At 37.8% G+C, this 27,164-nt stretch overlaps 1 protein-coding gene across 1 annotated transcript in view; it reads left to right on the top strand.

Annotated features, from left to right (window-relative positions):
- The window catches only part of UBE2H (ubiquitin conjugating enzyme E2 H), a 107,172-nt gene that overhangs the window by 54,425 nt on the left and 25,583 nt on the right, over positions 1-27,164 (top strand). Inside the window, exons 2-4 of the mRNA XM_060108337.1 lie at positions 8,480-8,556; positions 9,140-9,214; positions 26,780-26,819. Of these exons, the coding sequence (XP_059964320.1) occupies positions 8,480-8,556; positions 9,140-9,214; positions 26,780-26,819 (192 nt within the window). The remainder of the gene's footprint in view (positions 1-8,479; positions 8,557-9,139; positions 9,215-26,779; positions 26,820-27,164) is intronic.

Raw genomic sequence — 27,164 nt, 5'->3', positions numbered from 1 at the left:
TTTTCTTCTCCAGCCTTCTGTGATTAGGTAGTCTGCCTTTGGAATGACAGCGTTCTTTCTTTTAATATGTCCTATCTTCTAAAAAAATTTTTTAACAGATTTTCTAGATCATTGGTTTGGATTTTCATTGTCGACTTGATGTCTCTGGGGTGTCCTGCATCTTGAGAATTTTGCAAGTCTTTATTTTTTCTCTGCAGTTCAAAGTTGTATTCCAAGTTTACAGATTTAAACTGGATGTTTGACCAGCTGATAGTTCTTTAGCAGTGAGTGTCCCCTATCCACATAAGTAGAGTGTAGTTAAATATATAGTCTTCTGATTTAAAAAAAAGAAATAATAAGTATTGGAAATTAAATAAAAAGAAATAATGTCATTAAAATTTTCAAGTGTACACAAGATTAAAGATTACTTTAATGAATCCCCATTATCCAAATTAAAATTTTACAATTATCAGTATTTTCTCTCACATCTGTTTCTCTTCTTTATGAAATATTTTAGGGCAAATCCCAGATGTTGTCATTTAACATCTACACATATCAGTAGGCCCCTCTTAAAAATGTGAACATTTTCTTAAATAAACATAATGACATTATCACACTTAAGAAAATAAGCAGTTTTGGGGGAAGGTGATTTATTTTTAAAGTACTGTGAATCAAGCTGTAACAAACCGAATTCTGAAAAATAAGCTTTTCATTAACCTTTTATGAGTTATTTAAGAGTAATAATACTATTTAAGTAATATACTGTTAATTTATGTACATGGATTTGTACATCTTTAGTTAAAAATAAACAATGCTTTGTTGCCATAAAATAGCAAAGCATCAAAGTATATTAGGGACATCCCTGGTGGCGCAGTGGTTAGGAATCGCCTGCCAATGCAGGGGACACGTGTTCGAGCCCTGGCCCGGGAAGATCCCACATGCTGTGGAGCAACTAAGCCCGTGCACCACAACTACTGAGCCTGCGCTCTAGAGCCCGTGAGCCACAACTACTGAAGCCCATGCGCCTAGAGCCCGTGCTCCGCAACAAGAGAAGCCACCTCAGTAAGAAGCCCACGCACCGCAACAAAGAGTAGCCTCCTCTCGCTGCAACTAGAGAAAGCCCACATGCAGCAAAAAAGACCCAATGCAGCCAAAAATAAATAACTAAAATAAAAAAAGAAAGTCCTGGGCTGCAGTTGTCCAACTTGAAATAAAGATCAAAAAAAAAAGAGAAAAGTTTGTATATTAAAGAGCTGTTTCTATTTTATCAATAGCCTTCTAAATATTTTGAGGTGTTTAATTGGAATTTGAACTTTTTAGAAAATGTAAATCTTATTTCTGTTTTGACTGTATTTTCTTGGTCTCAAGATGGCATCATTGTTTTTCCATATTTCCCTTTGCTTTTCTCTCTCTCTCTCACTTCTTCTGCAACTGGGTCATCTCTGACTATCTGACTGTATAAAACATTTTGTTGGGGTCGAATGGGGCTTAGATTTCTTATGTATCTTTCTGATACACTTGTTTTTTCTAAAACCTATTTGAAAAAATTATTTTCCATAACTTATGACTCTTAATTTTTCTTTTGAGTTTTTTACTTTATTATTTGGGAATCTGGTAGCAGAATAATGCATCTAGGGAAGAGCTAAGTTATAATGATTTTCCCATTTAACATTTACTTAGATCTTGCCAGTGTTTACTTTGGTTTCTGACATGGAAGCTTTAAATGAAAGCATAAACTTGAGAAGAGGAAAAAAAAAAAAAAAAAAAGCCCCAAAACTCCAAAGGCTAGTATGATTTACAGTCTGCTGGGTGGTAATGAACATGCTTGCTGTTTAACTTAATTTTTGCACTATCTTTGTAAACTTTAAGAAATACGTGCATGCTACTTTTTACTCCTTAGTGAGTCTTAAGCGTTCAGTATATCATAGTAAGTTGTCAAATTGTTTGCTTTACTTACTTTTGGACAATACTTATTTATTTTGAAGAGGCTATTTTTAAATAAGTGATAACTCCCTCACTCTGAAGTTGTTTGGTTTAGTTGTAAACCTGAAAACATACAGCTAAAAATTATGTATTTTATTTATTGGAGAATGTCTTGCTTAGAATTATTTACCCTTTTTAAAAAAAAAAAAATTCCATGAACTTTGGTTATCTGATTTTTGCACCCTACCATAGATACGTTTGAAGGAATGGTAGCCTAGTGACGGCTCTCAAATGCAGATAAAGAAGGAAGAGAAACTAGGAAAAGAACCTGCCAATCCCTTCAGCCTAACAGTATGGGAAATTTCTACTTCAGGAAATAAGTATATCCCTTACGGTTCCTAAGGGCATCATTGTATTTTGTAGTACTGTATAGCAACTATTATTCATAATGATGACTTAACATCAAGAAAGGCTTAAGGGGCTTCCCTGGTGGCGCAGTGGTTGAGAGTCCGCCTGCCGATGCAGGGGATGCGGGTTCGTGCCCCGGTCCGGGAAGATCCCACATGCCATGGAGCGGCTGCTCCCGTGAGCCATGGCCGCTGAGCCTGCGCGTCCGGAGCCTGGGCTCCGCAACGGGAGAGGCCACAGCAGTGAGAGGCCCGCGTACCGCAAAAAAAAAAAAAAAGAAAGAAAGAAAAGAAAAGAAAAAGAAAGGCTCAAGGATATAGAAGGAAACTTAATTTTTTTAGATATTGTAAAAAAATAAAAAGTGTTGTTTAAGTAAATTTTTGTCACGTGGAAATTAATTTAGTCAGAGTTTGTATATTTATTTTACGCTAAAAAAATTGAATTCCTGGTTGTGTCTGACTCTGAGCCAGGTAGATACCTTTGTAGATAGATCATTTCATCTTCAACAGTTCTGTTTGTGAGGTAGTAACCCCTCCCCAAAGTAAAGAAGCCCCCCTCCCCCTTTTTTTTTTAGAGGTTAAGAAACAAACCCCAAGTTAAGCAGTTTACAAGGTGACTCCTTTTAAATCGCGAGTTTCCCAAGCTGCTTACAGTATATTGCCTCTTGGTTCGTCCATTTATACTTCAGATTTAGCGTGTTCAGAACTGAACTTAGCATCTTTGTTCCACTTTGCCCTTAATAGTATCACCTCATCTCTCCGACAAGCCTAAATCTATCCTTAGATCTCAGACTGGCAGCTTCAGTCTATGCCTGTCTTACAGCTTCATTCATGTGTTCATTTTATACATATTGATTGGGTGCCTACTGTGTGCCAGTTACTCTTCTAGGCACTAGGAAATGGCAGTGAACAAAATAGACAATCCTATTGGCGCGCGGGCTTCAGTAGTTGTGGCTCACGGGCTCTAGAGCACAGGCTCAGTAGTTGTGGTACATGGGCTTAGTTGCATGCAGCAAGTGGGATCTTCCCGGACCAGGGCTCAAACCTGCGTGCCCTACATTGGCAGGTGGATTCTTAACCACTGTGCCACTAGGGAAGTCCCTCATAAGCTCTTAAGAGAGCTGCAGTAGCTAAGTACTTCTAAATTGTCATGCTTGTTAAATGCTAAAGTTCTGATAACTGACTTCATTAATTTTTCAGAACTTTTTTTTTTTAACGGTACGCGGGCCTCCCACTGCCGCGGCCTCTCCCGTTGCGGAGCACAGGCTCCGGACGCGCAGGCTCGGCGGCCATGGCTCACGGGCCCAGCCGCTCTGTGGCATGCGGGATCCTCCCGGACCGGGGCACGAACCCACGTCCCCTGCATCGGCAGGCGGACTCCCAACCACTGCGCCACTAGGGAAGCCCTAATTTTTCAGAACTTTTATTACGAAAAATTTCAAACTAGAGAGAACGATATAATGAAACCCCCATGTACCCTTCACTCAGATTCAGTAATTGTTGACTCAGGGCCCTATGTCCTATCTTCTGTACCTCTCTCTCCTAACTCTTCCCACACGGGTTATTTTGAAGTAAATCCTGGACATACATTTTAATTAGTAAATATTTCAATTTATATCTCTAAAGGAGAAAGATTCTTTATAAACATAACCCCCACAGTATTATTTTTGTGATATTTTGTTCATTACTGGATTAGTAGACATACCATATTTTTATCAAGAAAACTAGGTAGTGAAGGTTCCCCAGTTTCTTCAACTTTTGTAATGTGATTAATCTCAAGGAGCGTTGGAAGTGGACTGGTCTGAACATGTGGATAGAAAGCCCACACAAATTGCTTTTACCTTCTTCACAGAAGCAGCCCGTTCTTTATCCTAGTTCCTTACTGCCATGGGCACAGCTCAGGGAGGCCACCTTCCATTATCTTACAAACTCACTATCAGCAAATTTAGGAAACAATGCTGTCTGAATCCTTGACCTGTTAACAGGCTTAGCCCTTGACTCCCTTTCTGGAAAATCCCAGAAGTATATAAAAATCATTTCTAAAATCCCGACAGACACGTTTTGCCAAGAATGTCAGTTATCTTTTGACAGCTTGGCATTAACCTTTAAATATTACATTGTGTAATCATAATGCCATTCAGGGAAAATAAGTTGGTGGGTGGCTGGCATTTTAGAAGTGAAATGAACTTGGATTCCTGGGAATGTTAATCATTATTCTACTGAAAATGCTGACATTCCTTAATAGTGAAATGCTAAGTAAGTAAAAAGCAGTATTTTACAAATAACTTAGAGGTGAGTAAAATGTGATTTTTATGGGTTTATTTAACATATTTTTACCAGAACGGTATCTGAAGGATATTTTATATTTTCAAGCTTTGAAAGTGAGAAAGTAATGAAGGAACCTTCTAGTGAGTTCCCACCAGGCTACTAGCCTGACCAGCACATCTCAGAAATAGATCATTGTAACCTGTCATTGTAACCTGCCTTCTCATTTGCCTTCCTTGCCCTTGACTTTGCAGCAGGGAGCAGAAAGAAACTCATGGCTTCTACCATAAATATACATGGTAACTAGTCAAGTAATTTTATATTTTTTGTGGGTAGGTCATTCATTCATGGTGATGGAATGGCTTATTTTTAATGCAGTGTTTTTCTTTCAACTAAACTTAAATTCTTTTTTTCCATCTGATTTAGTGTCTGTACCACTCCAAGGCAGCATAAATTTAGTACAGCTTCTTCATTTTACCAACTTGGTAGAAGTTTTTAAAGGTTTCATTCAGTTTACTTTTAGCTTTTCGTATGAAATGGACTATAAGAACACTTTAATTTACAGTATAATGTGTAATTTAAGACAGACCCAGTGTATCTGGAATGTGGGTTATACCAGGGCTCATGGGAAAGAGGAGGTTTGGAGCCTTAATTTCTAATCTCATTTTCACATGACCTTTTCGAAAGAAGAATCTTCTTTGAAAAGTAGGTAACAGCATAGACTAAATCCCAAACAGATCACAAAATGGAAGAAACCCAGACTTAACTGCATCTACATAAAAGATAGAAAAGATATCTTCAGTTTTCTAGAGGGGACATTCATGTGGATAACTTATAATTTTAAATGATTAATTAAGAGTAATTGCTGTAGATCAGTGTCATTCATAGCAAGTTAGGTCTGATTGATAGGGAATGCTGCTTTTACAGATTCTTATATTGTAAAATTAGTTTGACTTCTTTTGTTGAACTCATTTAATTCTCTACCTTATTCCATTATTATTCTTGCAAATTTATTTAGTTTAATGTCTGAGATATCTTTATATGTGGTACTACAGTGTATTCATTTTGACTACTTCTGGATACCCCAAGTTAAGCAGAAACATACATTAGAGGAGCTCTGGGTGGGGAGAAGACACTAGTAAACAATAATAGACACTAGTAGCAGCCTGTTGCATAAATGGCTTGTAATTCTTTTTCCTATTGATAAATACTTAAATTATTTTCATTTTAAAAATTTAAATAAAAATATCTGTACATGTATCAGATAGTCTTATATTTAGTAAACTTCTTTTATTAAATAGTAACATATGTACAAAAAGTGCACAAATCATTTTTGTAGCTCATTGATAAATGGAACTGTAAATAAAAGTGTAATCAGCACTCTAGAAGTCCCTCTCAAACCCCTTTCCAATGACCAGGCCCCACTAGAGGGTGACCACTATCCTAATTTCTAACACCTTGATTCATTTAGCCTGTTTGAAATGTGTGTAGATGGAATCATATTGTATGTGCTCTTTGGTATCTGCTTTCTTTCACTTACTGTAATATCTTTGAGACTCATCCATTTACATGTACAGTTAATTTTTTATTGCTGTGTAATATTCTGTTGGGTGACTGTACCATAATTTATCCTTTTTACTGTTGATGAACTTTTGGGTTGTAACCTAATTTTTGGATATTACAAGTAGTGCTATACGAACATTCTTAAACGTGTTTTGGTGAACATAGGTATTCCTGTCTACTGGGAATAGTGGTGATGAGTGTGGGACATGCATGTGTGCAGCTTTACCGTGCCAACAGTTTTCCAGAGTGGTTGAAACCGTATCACACTCCCACCAGCAGTGTCTGTTTTTTGTTTTTTTAAAAATAACTTCAGAGAACTGAAATTTGAGTAAAAGAGTAAAATTCATTTTAAGTTTTAGAGTATAGTGCTAAATTTGTCCTCAGGAATACCAATTTATACTCCACTGAACACTGGGTTTTATCTAGCTCTTTCATCTTTATCAATTAATAGTGGAAAATATCTCATTTTTAAACTACTTTAATGAGTTGGACTTTTTATGGCTTAATTTCAGTTTTCTTTACTTGGCTCTTCTGGTCTTTTCTTTTTAGCTTGTCCTTTGTCCTAACTTTATTTTTTATAATATAGAAGTTTTAAATGTGTGTGTGTGTGCTTGCATCTGCTGATTTTTCCCTCTGTGGTTTCTGGCTTTGGTGTCATTCTTAAGAAAGCCTTTTTATCCCTAAGGTTTTTGTTTGTTTTTTTGAGAACTTAATTATTTGTAATTAACTTTGTTTATTGTAAGTAGATTTGACTTTTACTAACACAAGGGAGCTTTTTTGGTTGTTTTTGTTTTAAAACAATTTAAACATGTACTTTAATTTATTACATTAACATTAGCTTTGGAATATTTTGTAAGGAGGTGCCAGGAAGAATTTAGTACACCAAAGCATGCATGCATGTGTCATTTGACCATGAGAAATGAAGCCAATTTTCCAGTGTGGATACTATTTGAATCCTTTCAGTGTGCATGTTATTAAAATAGTTTTCAAAAAGAATGAGATCAAATAGACTGAATTATCTTATTATTTAATACCTCTAGTGGATACTGTTCATTGCTCTTGAGCAAGGACTTTGCCAAAAATACACCTGGCCTCTGTTCTGTGGCCTACAGGACAAAGGATTGGAGAGCCAAATACTTAATTTCAAGCCTTTAAAACTAACATTTTTCTCTATTTAAGAGATCACTTTAAATTTCTTTGCCTTTTTTCTTTTGTATAATAGTACACATAATTAAAATGTAATTTGCACTGGTGGTTGAGAAAGATGAGACCAGTCTGTCATATCTGGTTGTTGTTGTTGGTTTTTTTTTTTTTAAGGTTACAGTGGGATTTGAGAGCTCCCTAAAGCTCCCACCATCTAAAATTTTTCTCAGTAGAGTCATTATTGGGTTAGACCACAAAGCAGAGACAAAACAGATATTAAGCCAGTAGCCCTCTCTTCTGCTGATGTGGGTTGGTTTGGTTTCTATAATCGAATCTTAGTACCTTAAAGGGGTGGGTCTCGGGACAAGTAAATTTTTGAGGAAGGGAACACAGAAGTGTTAGTGCTCTGTGATTCCAGCCCCGAGCACATAAGAACCTAGAGGCCAGTCTCAAGGGGATGGAAAAGAGGGAGGAAAAGAGTAGGTGAAAATAAATACTACAGATAAGATTAAAAAAAAAAATTTTTTTTTTGCTTGTCTTTTGCCTTTGGCAATGCTACTTATAGCAAGGTTATATCACTAGTTATTTTGATTATTCTCTAAGCCAGGGAGAAAATTATGGGGACTTCCTTAGTAAATGTGTAATTTTAGGAGCACAGCATTTGCAGTTCAGGAGAATCGGTGTTTTGCTGAGTGCTTGAATTTGACTAAAGGGAATGCTGGATTTATGTTAAAGGGTCATTGGGGATAGGATGGGGTGGGGACAGTACAGAGGGGAGAAAAACTAAAATTAAGTGCCTATTTTTCATTTACTTATATATACAATGTGGTCTTACACATTTTACATACTTAACCCATTTAATCTTCACAGTGGTATGTAAAGTGGTGTTTTCCTGATTTGCAAAGGAGAACAAAAGGCTCAGGGAGTGAGTTTACATTATTTTGTCTAGGCTCAAACTCAGTATATGGCAGTTCTAGGATTTGAACACCAGCTTCTCTGAATCTAAAGCTCATTCATATTCTTTTCACAAAAGCATATATTGCCTTTTAAATTACAAGAATTATTATTCATATTTTATATTTTATTGCTTTCATATAAAATGTTGGTAACACTTTAAATGGCCTATCTTGAGGAAGCCATCTTTAGTTCTTCTGGGTAATATATAAAGCCTGTGTAATTTCCTTTACCTTCCACCTTAGCATCGAGAGTAAGCATGAGGTTACGATCCTAGGAGGACTCAATGAATTTGTAGTGAAGTTTTATGGACCACAAGGAAGTAAGTATATGTGTTGGTATGTGTTTTTTATTACAATCTTTTACTCTATTCCTTAATAGACAGTGAGAATATCAAGGGAGATGGTGATATGTGTAGTTTTTGAAAAGTAAATTTAATTCTAGAAGCAGTGAGGAAATCTTGCTCTTATCATAATTACTTTATATGCTTTTCTCTTTTATCTCTGTGTGACAGTATTAAACATGAATTGTGAATTCTGGGTTTTGTGGAAATGTTTTTTGTGGTTGTTTTTTGGGGCTGGGATGGGCATGGTATAGATTGAGACAGTAGGCTATTACTTACCAGATAACTGAACAGTGTTTGATACTTGAAAGAATCAGGTAGATTTGGGGGAGAAAATGAACCTTTGCTAACTCTAGATTTTTTAAAGAAAAGTATTATAATTGAACATAGAGTACCTACTAGTTATAGTAGTTAGTTACTTATAAGAGTTCCCTGACTCTTGAAGGAATTAATTTGCAAGGTTCTCAAAACAGGTTAGGATTTAATGTTTAACTTACATTCAGATTTATCTTCTGATTTGGAGGCACAATCCTAATGTTTAACTTTTTTGCTTTTATTTCAGCACCATATGAAGGTGGAGTATGGAAAGTTAGAGTGGATCTTCCTGATAAATACCCTTTCAAATCTCCATCTATAGGTATGTAACTACCCAGTTTCTCTCCTTAGAGAGTTTTGAAATGGAAAAAAAAAATCCTACGTTTTATGGGAGATCATTAATTCCAGAAATATTAACTTAACTGAATTTTTTCCTTTTTTGGCTTAGGTTAATTAGTAATTTGCGGGGGGGGGTACTTCCATAGTGTGATAGAAGATGTTTAAATATACCCTTTGCATGCTTGTAATGACTATAACTCTAGATTTTTCTGTCTGTTAGGGTCAGATTAAACAATTTTAAGACCCACTGTTCATTCAGGCTATTAGCAGTAAAATAATAAACATCTTAAATCTCATTTTAAATGCCAGATTGTTGGAATTAATATTTTACAGTGCCTATTCTAATTCTGCCATTTAAAAATCCTGTGTATATCCTACTTTACTTTTGTTCACTCCAACTCTGGGTACCCTTTTCCATTCTCTACATTCTCAATCTTTTTAGCCCTCTAAACAGCTAAAGAAAGTAGAGAAGAAACCTCAGTGGGGTTGTATAAAGGGTATTTTTTTCCTCACCTTCATCTTCTGCCCTAATTGGTGATATTAACCTATTACCCCTGTTAAGGCATTTAGTGACAATTTAGGTATTTTAGCATCAGATGCTATAGAGGTATATTTGATTGAAGATTGATAACCTTTAAATATTTTGAGACTGTAGAATGGTAGTAACTTAGCTAACTTAAGCCAACTTTTAAACATTTCATTCTGTAGATGATTTTAAAATGTTATAAAATATTGACCAATTTTAAGAAGGAAGAAGAAAATAAAATTGGAATATATTAGAGCATTCTCTGTCACACTGAATCGCATGTTCAGAATTGTTAGTTTCAGATATCTTGCTACTGCTGTGGGCTTGTCTTCAGAGCTAATACCAGAACTCTTGGAATTTAGACTGCCCTACCACCCCAAAAGGGTTTTTTAAAAGAGGTGGGCCAGGGGCCTCCCTGGTGGCGCAGTGGTTGAGAGTCCGCCTGCCGATGCAGGGGATACGGGTTCGTGCCCCGGTCTGGGAGGATCCCATATGCCGCGGAGCGGCTGGGCCCGTGAGCCATGGCCGCTGGGCCTGCGCATCCGGAGCCTGTGCTCCGCAACGGGAGAGGCCACAACAGTGAGAGGCCCACATAACGCAAAAAGGAAAAAAAAAAAAAAAGAGGTGGGCCAAAGACATTCTGAGCTTTATGTTTTGATTCTACGCCCCCACATTTCTGTCTTGGATAAATAATGCAGGAACGTTAGAATAGTCACAGGCTAAGTCCCAGTCAGATGCAACGGCCTAGCCCCCTGACATCTAGCTACTTTATATGTTTTAGAATTTCATGCTATAAAAATACTACAGAGCATCTATATCCCTTCTTAGGCTGGGATTCTTAGTGCTCATTTTAAGAATAAACTGGTGATTTCCTCTTAAGGGCCCTTAAGTTGAGTTTTTAAACTCAGTAATTGAGAAGATACTTTATGGATAATTGAATTGGAAATCTCCCCCTTACTATAAGGGCCTCCAAGTTTTAGAGTTATCAGCTGGTGATATAAGAAGAGTGCTGTGAGGTGCTGAATCTTTGAGACAATCCCTGAGTGTATCTGACTTAATACCTTAGCATACTTGGGACACCAGCCCATTCTCAGTTCCATTCCAGTGTGGTGGAATGTAGATTTCATTCAGTTCGGGAGGGCTTTTGTGTCACATTGTGGTTCCCTATCCCCCGTTTGTCTTTTAACTTTAGGGTGTTTCTTTCTATATAGGCATTTAAAACTTTTATGTAGGGGCTTTCCTGGTGGTGCAGTGGTTGAGAGTCTGCCTGCCGATGCAGGGGACACAGCTTCGTGCCCCGGTCTGGGAAGATCCCACATGCCGCGGAGCGGCTGGGCCCGTGAGCCATGGCCGCTGAGCCTGCGCGTCCGGAGCCTGTGCTCAGCAACGGGAGAGGCCACAACAGTGAGAGGCCCGCGTACCGCAAAAAAAAAAAACTTTTATGTAGTTGAGTGGTATGATCTTTAAACCTTTACAAACAGAATGTCCAAACCATGTAAATTCATTCAAATATATTTCATACATACCTATTTACTTAAAGACTAAAAATTGGCTTGCTAAATCTAGTTTTATTACCCTAGATTCCTAGTCAGAAGGGAATGAGTATAGCTTGTTGAAACTAACAAGGAACCTATAGAAATGCAATTACATATCCTGTAGAAATGTAGTTTTTTCTCAAGTCTTGTCTTAACATATATTTCCAGGTAATATAATTATTTCATCATAACTTTCAAAGTGTAAATATCTAAACTTCAGACATTGTTTATTAACTAATAACACAACAGAAGCCTCTGTACTTTCTTAAATTAATGATGTAACATGAAATTGGTTAGGACAAATGACTAGGCTAATTTAACTTCTTTATAATTTTTCCTTTGCCTTTCTGTGTGCTTTTAGAACTTGGTAATACCTACAAATGTGTACCATATTCTCTTAGGGAAGTAGATCTAGTTGAAATATTTGTACAAGCTGTCCTTGTTTCCTCCAAAGGAAGATTGCATAAGAGAGTTTTAAACAGTTGTGTGGGGTGACCCATTTTTCAGGTCGTCAACAGTGTAATTACTGTTAGAATGTGCATTAAACATTTTGAGAGGTAGTGGCTCATGTAGAATAGGCAAAGATTCCTTTTTGAATTGTATAGATAGTTGCAGAATTATACAGAAGGGCAAGGAGATAAGATAAATCCAACTTCACTGCTCTTTTTAAACCCTGCCTCTATAGTATCTAGGCAGGCATACCCTTCTTTCTGAGCCAAATTTTGAGATGTGCAAATTTAGATTAAGTATTTTAATGTTTAGCTCTTGGAATTTTAAAATATATATACTTCTTTGTTTAATATTACTATGTATTTTTTTAATTGTATAAATGCTCCATATCCATAGTAGGAATGTAAGAAGGTCCAGGTGAGCAAAAGTAAAGAAAAATTAAAATGTCTTATAATCCTATCCCTCAATAGATATCATTACTTGCATAAAGTGCATAAAAATTTACTTTAAAACATTTTTCTATGCATATGTAAGTGTATATGCAATGTAATTGGACAGGCTCATCTTTGGTATATACTCCAAATACAGTTTTAGAGAGTTTTCAGTAGTTACATGATTGCATGAGGTATAACTCAAAAAGTCCTTTTAGAAACAGTTTACGTCTTTAAGTAAGTTTTTTCCCCCCAAACAGCAATAAACTCCCTCAACTCCTCTTTGGAAAGAGAAGGAATATAAACAGACTCCTGGGGAAGTTATGAGCCTACTCTTACAATGCCATCATTGTTCCAAACATCTTAAGCTCATCTTTTGGAATTTTACATTCTCTTTGAATATCACGAGTGATGGCAAATCTTGATGCTTTGAAGCTGGATATAAATTCTTGAAATGGCTAAAGGTCATTTAATTCTAGAGAATAAGATGAATTGAAAAACAAAGTAACATCAGTTGAAATCTAAAATGATATGTGATTGTGAAAGTGACTTAAGTTTAAGGTTTATGATTTTCTTTTAAACTGGCCCTATGGGCTCTTTCAAAAGGAAAGTATAAAACTCCTTTAATCAATTGTAATGTCATTGAAATATTTGCATCGTTTTCCAGAGAGACTGCTTTGATGTAAATCATACTTGAATCTTTAAGTTCTGATTTATTTTAAAGTACAGACTTTTATCTTTTCATTCAGAAACATTCCTAGAATGCTAGCAGTGCTGCTGGGTGTGTCACTGTGTAGTTAGGCGATTGTGATTGGTCAGTGGACTGGTTCAGGAAAGAGTGGGAAGGAATGGTTCTGGCCCTGGTTCTCCTTGACTGTGAGAATGATACTTATCAGAACTGTTGTTTCCTCTTCTAGAAAATGAGATAATGGAATTAAATGAAGTCTGCATGTTTGATATTGACCAATGTATTAAATACTCAGAATATATGATATATGGCATTCTACCCGATAGTTAGGAAGGCTGTATAAGGCTTTCACTAGTTGGGAGGAAAAAAGCAACACATATAAAATACTGCGTTTGCTTTAATGACAGCATTTCCTTGCTTTTTAGGAGAAGTGTGAGTTAGCAGCTCAGTTGAGGAAGAAAGAGTATATGGAGGGGATAGGCTTTTACAAGAATTGTATTTCACATATTGAGAATAGAGTCTTTACATAGCTTCAGAGATGTGAAGGTGAACATAAGGACTTTACAAATACTCTTTCAAAACCCAAGTAATGCCCAGCCCATGAAGATTATGTTATACACAGAGGAGTTTCTACAGAGACTGCCATATTCCATACTTCTCCAGATTCACAGTTTTCAGTCGTTACACGTGTGCTCATCTACTAAGGAAGAGCTTTTATCCGTCAAAGATAAGACTTGCAGTTGCTGTGTGGGGAAATAAAAATGAGTGATCTCATATATACAGAGGTTCACATGGAGCAATTTTTTATAAAAATTAAAAATAATCGATAAGCATAGGATACAAATGGTTTTGTGTCTAATCCAAAGAATGCAGATTTAAAAAATGAGAGAATATATGACTTATCAAATTGGCAGATTAAACATTGTTGGCAGAGGTATTATGATGTAGCCAACCTAACAGTATATATTGATAAAATTTTGTATCCTTTGAGTGATTTTACTTAAAATAAGGAAATACCCAGAGGTGTACACTAAGCTTAATATACAAGAGTATGTAAATTGCAGTGTTATTTTTAAAACTTAAAAGTTGGAAGCAACCTAAATCACCCAGTTGATAATAAAGTAGTTAAATTGTGGTGCATTTTAATGGACAAAATGTTTCACAACCATTCCTCATATTTTAACACCATCTTTAAAGGAACACATAGGAGGGAATTCCCTGGCCAACCAGTGGTTAGGACTTGGCACTGTCACTTCCAGGGACCTGGGTTCAATCTCTGGTCAGGGAACTAAGATTTTGTAAATCGCACATGCAGCATGGCCAAAAATAAATAAATGAATGAACGAATAAATAAATAAATAATGGAATGCACAGGAAAATGTATAACATTATATAGTGTAACAATAATTTTTTCCATGCAAATTCCAAGTATGAATGCCAAATATTGGCTATAGTTATCCATGGCTGTTAAGGGAATTAAAACCATTTTTCTGTAATTCCCAAATATTCTACAGTAAGTTCCCTTTTATTATAAAAGTAAATATTTAAAAACGTATGGCAAGTGCATGTCTTTTGAATGTCCTGTCTACATCTTTGTCTGAGTCTATGCTTTTCCTGTCTTTTGTTCTAGAAAGCCACCAAGCAATCCTTGGCCAGAATTCTCACCTGGTAGCTTGCTAAGGGCCTGCTGGCCCCCATGTTTCTCACCACACTCCTTTCTTTTTTACCTTCAGTTTTAATTATTTGTGCGTGTAAGTGTACCTACTATTTCCTTTGTTTCTCTGCTTACAGTTTAGTTTACTCCATCTTGGAATAAACCTTTAAGTATAGCTATTCTACACTCCTTTTCTTCCTTTCCCTTTTCCCTTCCCTTGTTACCTTGAGCAATTCTTATCTGCTTCTTTTTTCAGTCTGACTCCTCCACTTATGTTTCCCTTTGTTCCATTTTTCTCTTCATATGAACCAAGAAGGCTCCCGTTTACAGCTAATAATAACAGTAATACTTTTTTTTTTAACAGAAGGGGAGGGGAGAGTCTGTTCTCTTATTTTCAACAGGCAGAATTAAGCCTCTTATTTTTTTAATTTATTTTTAATTTTTAAAATTTTATTTATTTTTTGGCTGCGTTGGGTTTTCATTGCGGCACGCGGGGGCTACTCTTTGTTGTGGTGCGCGGACTTCTCATTGCGGTGGCTTCTCTTGTTGAGGAGCCCGGGCTCTAGGCACGCGGGCTTCAGTAGCTGTGGCTCACGGGCTCTAGAGCGCAGGCTCAGTAGTTGTGGCGCACAGGCTTAGTTGTTCCGTGGCATGTGGGATCTTCCCGGACCAGGGATCGAACCTGTGTCCCCTGCATTGGCAGGTGGATCCTTAACCACTGCACCACCAGGGAAGTCCAATAACAGTAATACTTGGGATAAACCTCACCCAAGGGGGCAAACTTATGTCTTCTGATAAAATACAACATAAAATACTAGATTTAAGCCTTTCAGCCTCTAAAGCAGCGGTCCCCAACCTTTTTGACACCAGGGACTGGATCTGTGGAAGACAATTTTTCCACGGGGGGCGTGGGGGCTCGGATGGTTCAGGCGGTAATGCAAGCGATGGGGAGTGGCAGCTGAAGCTTCGCTCACTCGCCCGCCACTCACCTCTTGCTGTATGGCCCAGTTCCTAACAGGCCGCCAGCAGTCCATGGCGGGGGTGTTGGGGACCCCTCCTCTAAAGGTCTTGAAAGTACCTTGAAAAGTTCCCTTCAGGACCTACAGTAGTCTCCATCAGATCTACCTATTTTACTTAAACACTAGCATTCAAGAGAAAATTTTAAAGTTGTCATTTAATCTTATTTTTAAATGTCTACTGACTAGTATATTAATAGACATGTATTCTGCTAATTTCAGATAGAACTATAGAGTATTTTAGAATCTTTTGTAGATAACCTTAAGACCAGCCTGGGAACTCTGTCACCATTTATACTTTTTTAAAATAGAAAACTCTTTTGTAAGAGCCAGCTAACAAGTCTAGAAACTCACTTTTGAAATACTCCCTCTGTGTATCTCCATATTAACAGTGAGGAGGCCCCTCTCAGGAGCAGGCTATATGTGCTGTGTGTCTGGACTGTAATTTGATGATACCAAAGCTGATTGTGTAAGAGGAATTGTTGAGAACAAGATTCTGGAGAGACCACTTAATGTGTTTGCCGAATGTTGATAGAATGGCCAGGGAAAAAAACCAATCTCATTCTTCAGTGTAATTGATGTCAATAGCATATGGCAAGAGCTAGCCAAGTCCATTTGAGTAAATAGAAACAAAACGAAAGAGTCATGGACAATAACAAAAATTAGAATGCTATTTTGAGCTATACCAGTGGCCTTTACAATTAGGTCGGACTGTCATCTAAATAGAATGGTTTTAGGTCATTCTTTTCCAAAGGAAACTAGACTAGATAACCTGTCTGAGTTCCTTCTAAATTTCCCAATCTGCCACCAGTTTTTAATTAAAAGATATTCTGATAATCAGTGCACCATATTCTTTTTACTTGTGCCAGTGATTACAGGAAATGTTTTCACCTTTTTCATTGGCAGATTCACAGACTCTTCTGGCATAATACATTTTTTATTTCACTATGGCCAGAAATTACCTCACAGTATTTTTGGAATGGAGTTTTATAACATATGGTATGACTAACTGTAGAACTTAGAATATTTACCATTTACTTTGTGTCTTCCTAGCTGGAAACATTGTACAGTTACTCCCTCAGGAACTATTGTGAGTAACTTGACTGAGCCCTGCTTAGTCAGGAGTAGACCAGGATTGGGAGTAGAGAGGAGTGTGTCATGCATGAGAGGTTTGGGGTCAGTCATTTAACAAAGACTACTTGAACCACTATATTTCCACAAATAGAATGAATTCTTAGACTGAGGAAGCAAATTCCATTAAGATCACCTATATACTTCTCTACTTTTGCAACCTTGGGTTTGAATTTAGTTCCTGTTTTAGTTACATTCTAGTAGAAAAGTTTCCTAAAAAAAATTTTTTAGATAATGCTATGAGAATGTAAGCCATTGTTAAAAGCTCTCCTTTTACTGGAGTTTTGAAAATGAGATTTTTCAGGATAGATTTTTGAAAAGATTATGTCTGGCAGCTGAGGCAGAACCTACTTTCTCATAAAGTGGATACATCTTGCATCATGTCTTCTAATCAGCTCCACAAATTTATCAGATACCAACTGTGTGCAGGGCATTATTCTAGGTGCTAGGAATACAGAAGTGAACAAATTGCTCCCTTCACCCTTAAATCCTTTTGTGATGGGGGGGAGATAAAACAAAATTTTAAATGTCTGATAGCTTTATGCAGAGAACTGATGTGATAGAATTGACATGATAGCTATCTTAGATTAGGTATTCAGGAAGGGCTTCTCTGACAAAGTAAATTTAAGCTGAGGTTTAAATGAAAAGGGGAAAAAAGCCAGCCCTGATCCTCCAAAGTCAGGGATGAGAGCATTTTAGGCAGAAGAAATTGTGAAGACAAAGACCCCGAGGCAGGAGCTTTGCATGCTCAGGGAAGAGAGATAAGGCTGGGAGGCTGGGTCGAGAGCGTGGGATATGAGAAGGGGTCCAAGTGGTAGGCAGGGCGAGGTCCTGTAGAGCTTTGCTGGCCAGGTTAAATGGTTGAGTTATATTCTTTTTTTTTTTTTTTTTTTTAGGAGTTTATTAATTAGTTTATTTATTTTTGCTGTGTTGGGTCTTCGTTTCTGTGCGAGGGCTTTCTCTAGTTGGGGCAAGCGGGGGCCACTCTTCATCGCGGTGCGCGGGCCACTCTCACTATCGCGGCCTCTCCTATTGCGGAGCACAGGCTCCGGATGCGCAGGCTCAGCGGCCATGGCTCACGGGCCCAGCCGCTCCGCGGCATATGGGATCCTCCCAGACCGGGGCACGAACCCGTATCCCCTGCATCGGCAGGCAGACTCTCAACCACTGCGCCACCAGGGAGGCCCCACATTTTTTATTTTCACCAATAATTTTATTGAACAATTATTCACTAACTGAATGAACTTTTTGGCCAACCCAATAGATACACATTACTTGAAGAAATCTATCTATATAGAGGAAAGCATACAAATGAGGCTGTTACCTAGAGGAAGAGAAAAGGAAGGCTTTACTTTTTATTTCTTGAATAGGAGATTTTGCTACTTGCAGGGAGTTGTCTAGAAGAGAGGGAAAGCTTGGTGATGTTGGACGTCAGGAGGAGAATTAAAGGAGCAATGCCTTTGACACTGTAGGAAGGGACAAGATCAGAACACAAATAGAAGACTGGTACTTGAGAAGACCATGAACATGAACATTTGAGCAAGCTGTTGAGGCAGGAAAACTTAGCATGTGGGGGGGTGGATTTTGTTGGGGATGATGAGGGATCCTGCCAATTGGCACCCATTTTCCAAAAAAAATGGACAGGGCTATTAAGTCAAAGTGAGAAATGGAGGGGCAAAGGGAGTGGGAGATTTGCAGAATAATGGTAAGATGTCCAAGTCATTGGAGAATGGGGGAGCAAGCTACTAGAGAAAGAAGAGAGGAAAATTATAGGGGATGTTGAATCCACGAAAGTTGTTATAGAGCATACTTTTTAAAACTGGTATATTTGTTTACTCACATCTCTCCTCCCTGCCAACCCAATAGATATAAACTCCATGAAGGCAGTTCCTGGTTCTGTTTTACTAAAAATCTGTCTCCCACAACTCCAGGCTTCATACATTGCCTGTTCTGCAGAGGAATATCTGTTGAGTGAGTTAGTGAATAAATGAGTGAATGCCTATTTAAGAGACATCCTCAAGTCCAAGTAAGAATTGTGAATGATTGGTTTCCTCCAGTTGTAGATGGGTATTTTGGAGGGGAGAGGGCAGGGGATTTGCAGAGAATTGCCAGAGAGTGATGATGGTGATAGCTCTTAAACCTAGTTAGGAGAAGACGTGAAAAGGATGGTGGTAGGTAGGAATAAAGAGGGAGGGTGAGTGGATTAGAGTTCACAGGTGAAAGAATTGTTCATGGGGTGGGAAGCTCTTTGACAAGGATAGGAGACTGTAGTGGGAGAGGGGATGTCTGAATTTGTGATTTTGGAAGTGAAGCTATTTGTAGGGATGCCAGACTTCAAGGCATGTCCTGGGAGTGTGAATGAGATAGAACCGAGGAAAGATCATTAAGAAGAAGCTTAGAGAACTGAGAGGCCCCAGGGTGTGAGGAGGGTGGTCTGTGTAGGTAATGTCACTAAAAATGACAGGAGTTGGTGGGGGAGAGACTTGGGGGCTTAGGTGCTGAAGTTCTCAATGATGGAAGAAGTCAGTAGTCAAATTGGCCCTGTCAATGGCCCTGTCAATGAAAAACCTGTTGTTAGCAGTTTGTAATATCTGAATTTATTCAGCTTCATCTTGCTGTATAGTAAAAATAATAGTCGGCTTTGGTTTCCCTTCCCCAGGCCACCTCTAAGGGGTAACCTTGCTTTTGCACATGCTTGCTTCTGTGAGAAGGTTTGTCCATTTCCTTCTTGAAGCTGGCTTATGTCAGTTTTAATTCTGCCTTTGGCAATTCATTATTATATAATCTTTCCATTTGCTGTATTAAAGTTCCACCTAACTTGCTGTTTAGGTTAGTTCCTACTTGAACTTTAATTCCTCTAGCTTTTGAGCTGGTTGGTTAATCTGACATCTTCTGGGCATAAAATTCATTTTCCCTTTAGGATTGGTGGTATAATGAAAACATATATCCTTAGCTTCATTTTTCTTTAGTTAAACTGAAATTCTTTTAAAAACAATTAAGAGTAATATCTTAGTTCCCTTGGAAAAGCTTGTTCACACAGTTCAAGATTTGTTCATATTCTTGGTGTTGGTGAAAACCATATTGCTAGAAGGAACTTTGGAGATTATATCATCCTGTTCCCTTATTTGAAGGATTGTAAAAATGAGACTCAGGAAGGCGGAGATATATTACTACTAACTAGTTGCAGAGTCTCCCTTCTAGCTTCCAGTCCAGTGTTTTTTCCATATGCCAAATGCAATCAGAACAATCTTTTAATAGTAAATATTAGAGTAACTGTATTTGCCATTTCCAGTGTGATAGGGTTATAAAAAAAACTAATATTCCATAATCAGAATACCTTCTAATGCTCTTGACAGTTCCTAAAGGATTAAGAGATGGATATGTAGGGGCAGATATTTTCATTTTTAGGATGAGAAAAGTGAGATGAAATTACTTGCCTGAGCTCATGAGTTACTGGTCACATGCTGTGCATATATTCATTAAATCTTGGTGACAGTCCTGTGATATGTGGATACCATTATTTAACCCAGCTTTATGAATAAGGAGACAGAAAGGCAAAGAAATACAGTAGGTCTAAGTGAAACTTAGGCAGTCCGACTGGAGCCTGATCTTTTAACCACGACTTTGTGTAGTAACAGTGGCAGAGACTTGAAATTAGGTCTCGAAATTTCAAGTCCAGTGTGTTCTGTCCATACTCTGCTGCCTCTGACCATGAAAATAAATCCTGCCTGATTCAGACAGTGTGGTTATGTGAATGACCAGGAGGGTGAAAGATAAACTATGGAGACAGGAAAGAGATTACAGTCTTCCAAAAATGGAAGTGCAGAAGAGTAGATTTAAGGCTGCAGGCTTTGGTAATCTGCTAGGTTGGTAGAAGAGTTACGCTGTTGAAGGATAACACTTCACCTTTTCTTAGTTATAAATGAATAAATGAACTTTTCTTATCCATCCAGCCCATTCCTCAGATTCCATATTATCAGAGAGAAAGGAAGAAACAGAAAAGAGGACCCCTTGTTGAGTTTAGATCTCCTGAACTCACACAGGATCAGTTCAGAAGTTCCCATGACACAGGGCAATGAGAGTGAGCTCCTTGCTTGGTTCCTCACCCAAGAAGAGACCGGCCCAGGTCCATCTCTCCTGAGTAGGAAAGGCTCAGCTCTCGGAAGAGACTTCTGCCCGGGTGCAGGCTGCCATGGGCTGGGCCTGGCTGTCTGAGGTAAGATGAAAATCTATCTGAGGGTGCACTCATGCACAAAGCTGGCAGTATAGCTGTCACCAGTGAAGCTGGCAGCATCCCCACCCCTTTTTTATCTGGAACACCCTAACTCTGATCACCTCCTGCATGCTAGGAATGGAGATCCAAGTTACTGCCCTTAAAAGATTTATAGTCTGAGATACTTCTAGGGGAGATAGGATTTAATCTTTAATAAATATATTTTAAATAATATCTACTTTAAAAATAGAGAATTAATCAGTTTCATTCTGAATGGTCTACTTTATGTGGGTATTTGTCCTGAAGATAGACTATCAGAGTAATTTAATGTATTCATTTACTGTTTTCTCACAGGAATTCGTAAGCTTACAATTAAATCATATCGGCCACAGCTGCCTTAACCATCTGCAGTCCAGGTTCATCTTAGCTCTGGGATAAAGTTTTCATTTTTGCCTTTCGTGCTTTTCACCCTATTACCTTAGGGTAATAGGGTTTCATGAGTCACCTTGTTTGACCTCATTTCTTCAAGATTATTCTGGATGAAATTTCTGGATAGATGACTGGCCCTTAGGTATTTCATTCTATCCACAAATTTGATCACTAAAAATATCCCCACTTGTAAACGGAACAAAGATGGAAGTATAATTAATTTTTGCCTCTTTCATGTACATATTGACCCCAATATCAGTTATTCGAAAGTGTACAACTTTGTACAGATCCCCCCCTGGGATTGGACACAGAAACAGTCTGAAATAAAAAACAGTTTTCAGCATGACTCGGCACAGCATTATTTACTTTCTCTGTTTATTAGCCTATGGGTCAAGAGATGTGTTATTCTAGAGGTTGAGTATTGGAGTGGAACAAGCAAAAGCATGGCATATTTTTCTGTTTTAATAAACTGTGCTTTTGTTTTCTAAGATATGTAGTTCTTCATCAACTAAGCATGGTTTGGATTCCTCCTCCAGAATTATAAATCTCCTGATTTCCTTCTGATAAAAGATGGAGGACAGAGGTGATAAGCTTTTTAGCTAAACATTTGTACCTGTTGTCCCCTTTTTTATAAATGCTTGAGCCATGCCAGAGAATAATTGTCCAAAAAATTTAAACAAAGGAGTTCTGAATTTTATCTGATCAAATCACTGAAATGTTATCATTAGAAAATGTCTGGTAGTGAATAAAATCTTAAATCATATGGATTAAAGGTGACTTGCTGCTTCCACTTATCATGTTTCCATAAAAGCAGTTTTCAAAATATGTTCTCTTAAAATATCTTCAAAATAGTTCCTGGTCAAATGGAAACAAGTGTTGGGAAAATTCTCTTGTTGCAGACAAATTCATTAATGTGGTGATAGCATTGCCAAAAGGAAGGAAAACATGCCAGGGCAAACACACTCAGTCCTGAGAATGTTCCTTCTCTGAATTCCTAGCCTGTTCTTTCTCTCCTCCCCTCCTTGTGCAGAAGTTCCATGTTGCCATCATTATCCAGAATGTAAATAGCTTTGCCAGAAATGCTGCCCACAGCTTATCCAAGGACAAATGTAAAGGAGATATAGATATATACAGATATAGATAAATCTAACCCTTTCCATTTATTTGCATTGGGTATTTTTCTAACAGTAGAAAAAGCCTGGTATAGGAAGAGAGGATTGTAGTGTGGAAATTGTTCTTTAGTAGAAATGGTCTGGCTGTGCTTGTTCCTCAATGGCAAGTTTATAAACTCCATTTCTGCCTACTTTGGAATAGTCAGTGGATTGTGTGTCTCTTTGTGGTATTTTAGCTTGTTAGTAACTTTGTATTATATTCTCCAGAATACTTATGTACCTAAAAATGTGCCTCACAGAATTAATTTCCCTTATGGACTTAACCATTGGCCATTTCCCCTTAAGTCCTCTGTTCTCAGAGGTCTGGCCATTGTTATTAAATCCTAGATTTTAGAGCTGATGGTCCTTTTACAAACAGAGTAAGAGTGGAGGTTTTGGAGATCATGTAGCCCAGCTGTTTCTCTTTGCAGGTAAAGAAGCAGACCCACAGAAGTGTAGTGACCTGATCAAGGCCTGCAGTTAATAGCAGAGTTGGGACTAGAAGCCAAATCCCTATTAGTACTTTTCTCTTTCCAGTCCGATTCTGCTCTCCACCTCAGAGCTCAGATGGGGTTTTATATTTAGCAGGGGCACTGGGGACTGGGCTCCAACCCATTTATTACTAAAGAATACGTTTACTAAGCCCTTTTTGGCCCTATTTCTTATATAGTCTTGGACTCAACCAAGCCAAAATCTAGATTAAATTGAAAACAGTGTGGAAACTATATTGATTCCAAATGTAATCTCCAGACCTTGTACAAGGAGGGAGGCAGGAACCTTAATCTTTCAGAGACAGTTTTGATAAACATTTAAAGCTTTTTTCACCATAGCTATTTCCTTGACTTATACCTTTGAGGTTCCCTGTGACATCAAATTATTGAAGCTTCATTCTTTTATTTTTTAAATTTTTTGTTGAAGTATAGTTGATTTACAGTGTTGTGTTAATTTCTGCTCTACAGAAAAGTGATTCAGTTATACGTATATACATTCTTTTTTCATATTCTTTTCCATTATGGTTTATCATAGGATATTGACTATAGTTCCCTGTGCTATACAGTAGGACCTTGTTGTTTATCCATGCTGTATGTAATAGCTTACATCTGCTCACCCCAACCTCCCACTCCATCCTCCCCTTGGCAGCCACCAGCTTGTTCTCTACATCCATGATTCTGTTTCTGCTTCATAGATGGGTTCATTTGTGTTGTATTTTAGATTCCACATATAAGTGATATCATATGGTATTTGTCTTTGTTTCTGACTTACTTCACTTAGTATGATAATCTCTAGTTGCATCCACGTTGATTCAAATGGCATTATTTTGTTCTTTTTTATGGCTGAGTAGTATTCTATTGTATATATGTACTACATCTTTTTATCCATTCATCTGTCAGTGGACATTTAGGTTGTTGCCATGTCTTGACTATTGTGAATAGTGCTGCTGTGAACATAGAGGTGCATGTATCTTTTTGAATTATAATTTTGTCTGGGTGTATGCTCAGGAGCGGGATTGCTGGATCATATGGTGATTCTCTTTTTAGTTTTCTGAAGCTTCATTCCTTCTAACCCATTTCCATTGCTGCGATCCTACTTCTGGTATGGGGTGGGGGTGGTTTAAAAAGGATAACAGAGAAAATATCCCCACCACTAAGAACTAAGCACTGTTGATATGTGTACATATTTGTTTGCAGTTTTTTATCTATGTGCACACTTTTTAAAATACCAGGGCAAATAATATACAAGCACATATATCTTTTTAGTATGTGTGCTGCCAAAGCAAGAGCTAGTTCTTTTTTAAAGGAATATAGTTTTACAGATAAATTCATCTTTAATCACCATTCCTCATTCTGTTACCTATTCCCACCATGACCTTGGCCCTGCACCCTCACTAAAATAATTACTCTTATAAATTTGGTATATGTTGGTCCAATACAGTTTGCTATACTCGTTACCATAGAGAATATGTAGTGTTGCTTCGTTTTAGTTTATGTAAATGGTATCGTGCTGTAAATATATCATCCTGCAACTTTTTTGTTTCCCCTCAGCTTTGGCTCTATCCTAATTGATACATACTGGCCTCGTTCACTACGTTGGCTGTATAGGACTCCCAGCATAAGGATGTACTACAGTCTCTCCCATCCCTTGTTGATGGGGTTGAACTTGGTTCTTGGCTTTTATAAACACTGCTGCAACAGATATCCTTGTAGGCCTTCTTGGACATATGTATTAGTGTTTTTCTGAGGTTCGATAGAATTTTTATTCTGCTTTTTCCTCTCTTAACATTAAGGCATGAACATTTCCATTGGCTTAGTATAATCGCCTCATAAACACATACCTTGTACATCTAGACTCTGAAACATCTTGAATGAAAAATGAATATGAAATGGTAATTGGACACAAATCTTTTTGCGTCAGAGCAATTTAAACATTGTATGGGCTCTCTTGATAGTAGTAAATAAAACATTAAGCTATTTCAACACAAAAGATTAAAAAACAAAAATTGGAAGCATGATTAGTACTTGGAGTGGCTAGAGCATGTGAGGATTGGAATGTCTGGGATTTCATATAGTCTCATCCCCGTTTTCTAAGTCTAGAGAAGTTTCTTAGATTTTTGGAGATGACCTCTGTCACACCTCATCCTTGAGGATCTTCCTTTGATGCCACTTGTCTGCATCTTTCCTGACATCTTCCTCTCCTCATACATGCTTCCCCTGTCACCTCTTTTTTTTTTTTTTTTTTTTTAAGGGCTTCAAATGCTTGGCTTTTTTTGGGGGGGGCTGTGTTGGGTCTTCATTTCTGTGCGAGGGCTTTCTCTAGTTGTGGCAAGCGGGGGCCACTCTTCATTGCGGTGCGCGGGCCTCTCGCTGTCGCGGCCTCTCTTGTTCCGCAGCACAGGCTCCAGACGTGCAGGCTCAGTAGTTGTGACTCACGGGCCTAGTTGCTCCGCGGCACGTGGGATCTTGCCAGACCAGGGCTCGAACCCTTGTCCCCTGCATTAGCAGGCAGATTCTCAACCACTGCGCCACCAGGGAAGCCCCCTGTCACCTCTTTTTGCACACTGCAGTTATTTCTTTGTGTGTCTTGTCCCATTGCTCCAGTGACCTCCTTGGGAATAGAGTACTGTCTTTATTTGGTTTTGTACCCTAAATAAGCACAGTGCCTGACACATAGATGTTGACCAAATATATTTTGAATGAATGAAAGAGAACATGTAAGATGGGGGTGGGGTGAGGGAGGGTGGGATTGGGTCGTGGTGATAGCCACTTAATAAGGAACTTCAATTTATTGAAAGGAGGGTACAGAATAAGGAAGTTTAAAAAGGAAGTAAGGGGACTTCCCTGGCGGTCCAGTGCTTAAGACTCCATGCTTGCATTGCAGGGGGCACGGGTTCAGTCCCTAGTCAGGGAACTAAGATCCCGCATGCCGTGTGTCACGGCCAAAAAATAAATAAATAAAATTAAATTTAAAAAAGGAAGTAAGGCGATAAGGATGACAAAATGAGAGCTTTGACAGTGGATCTCTGCTTTAGAATACTGTCATTTGCTTGTATACAAACTGATTAAATCACTGGTTTTGAGTTAGAAAATAATTTCTTTTTGGAATTTAAATATCAATATATTTGTTTAAAAGTCTATACATACTTGTTTTTCTAGGAATAAATCAAAAAATTTGAATCCCTGACAGATATAGCCATCTTACAGAATTTTTTTGAACACCTTGCCTAATTTCTTTGTTGCCCCAATTTTAATCAAAACTGGGTTTCCTGGAATGAGTAGACTAAAGTTAAAGGAAATATTTTGGTCACTGTTCTTATGAAATCCTTTGTGGTTTGGAAGCGGTACTCCTTTAGCATTTCAGCAGCTTCATTCATGTTCCGCACATGGTGTAGCACAATGATACCAGTAACTGAGCTTCGGAAGGAGAAGTTCAAATGCAGAACCTCCACATTTAGTGATTGAACAATAAAACTTTGGGGAGGAAAGTCAGAGTAGCTTTCTTAACTTTAATCATGGCACTAGTTATAAACCATTCAGTACTATAAATTTTCTTGGCAAGTACCTTCATAGCTCAGAAAATAATTTCTTGTAATGATTATTTTGTATTAGAAGCTGCATTGCTCTCAAAGTTTGCTCATTTGATTAGTAGAACTCTGATGTATTTTAAGTAATTGACACAGCCAGGAGAATATAGTCTTACCAGTAACCAAAGATCTAAGATTGAAAGTAATGAGTTATCCTAATACTGAAATTGTTTCCAGTACTGAAATACTTTAAAGCTAATTGTTCTCTGGATACTTTTTGCTGCTAATTAACATCTCTTTTTACAGGATTCATGAATAAAATTTTCCATCCCAACATTGATGAAGCGTAAGTAACTGTTTAAAAATGTTTAAATCTTAGCAGCAACTGCTCTTGGTTAGCGTTCATCTCTCTGTTATAAAAAAGCCTCAATTATCTTTTTGGATTTTAACAACAGATAGGACTATAAGAATGGTCACTTCCATTATAGAATCCAGGACTACGATATTCTAACTTGTTCAGGGTCCACTATTGGACTGCTTGGTTTTTTTCCACTGTCATGAATGGGTCCTTCATTTCTCTTGATATCCAGCTAACATTTGTAATATTCCATATCTCTGTTCTCTTTGTATAGACACTGTCCAGAGATCTGTCTTCAGTGTACAGATTATATTATTTTCAGCCCTTAAAGTA

Source organism: Mesoplodon densirostris, chromosome 9, assembly GCF_025265405.1.
Source record: "Mesoplodon densirostris isolate mMesDen1 chromosome 9, mMesDen1 primary haplotype, whole genome shotgun sequence".
In the NCBI taxonomy this organism is placed as follows: Eukaryota; Metazoa; Chordata; class Mammalia; order Artiodactyla; family Ziphiidae; genus Mesoplodon; species Mesoplodon densirostris.
Note: the sequence above shows the minus strand (reverse complement) of the source record. Positions and strands in the feature narration are given on the sequence as shown.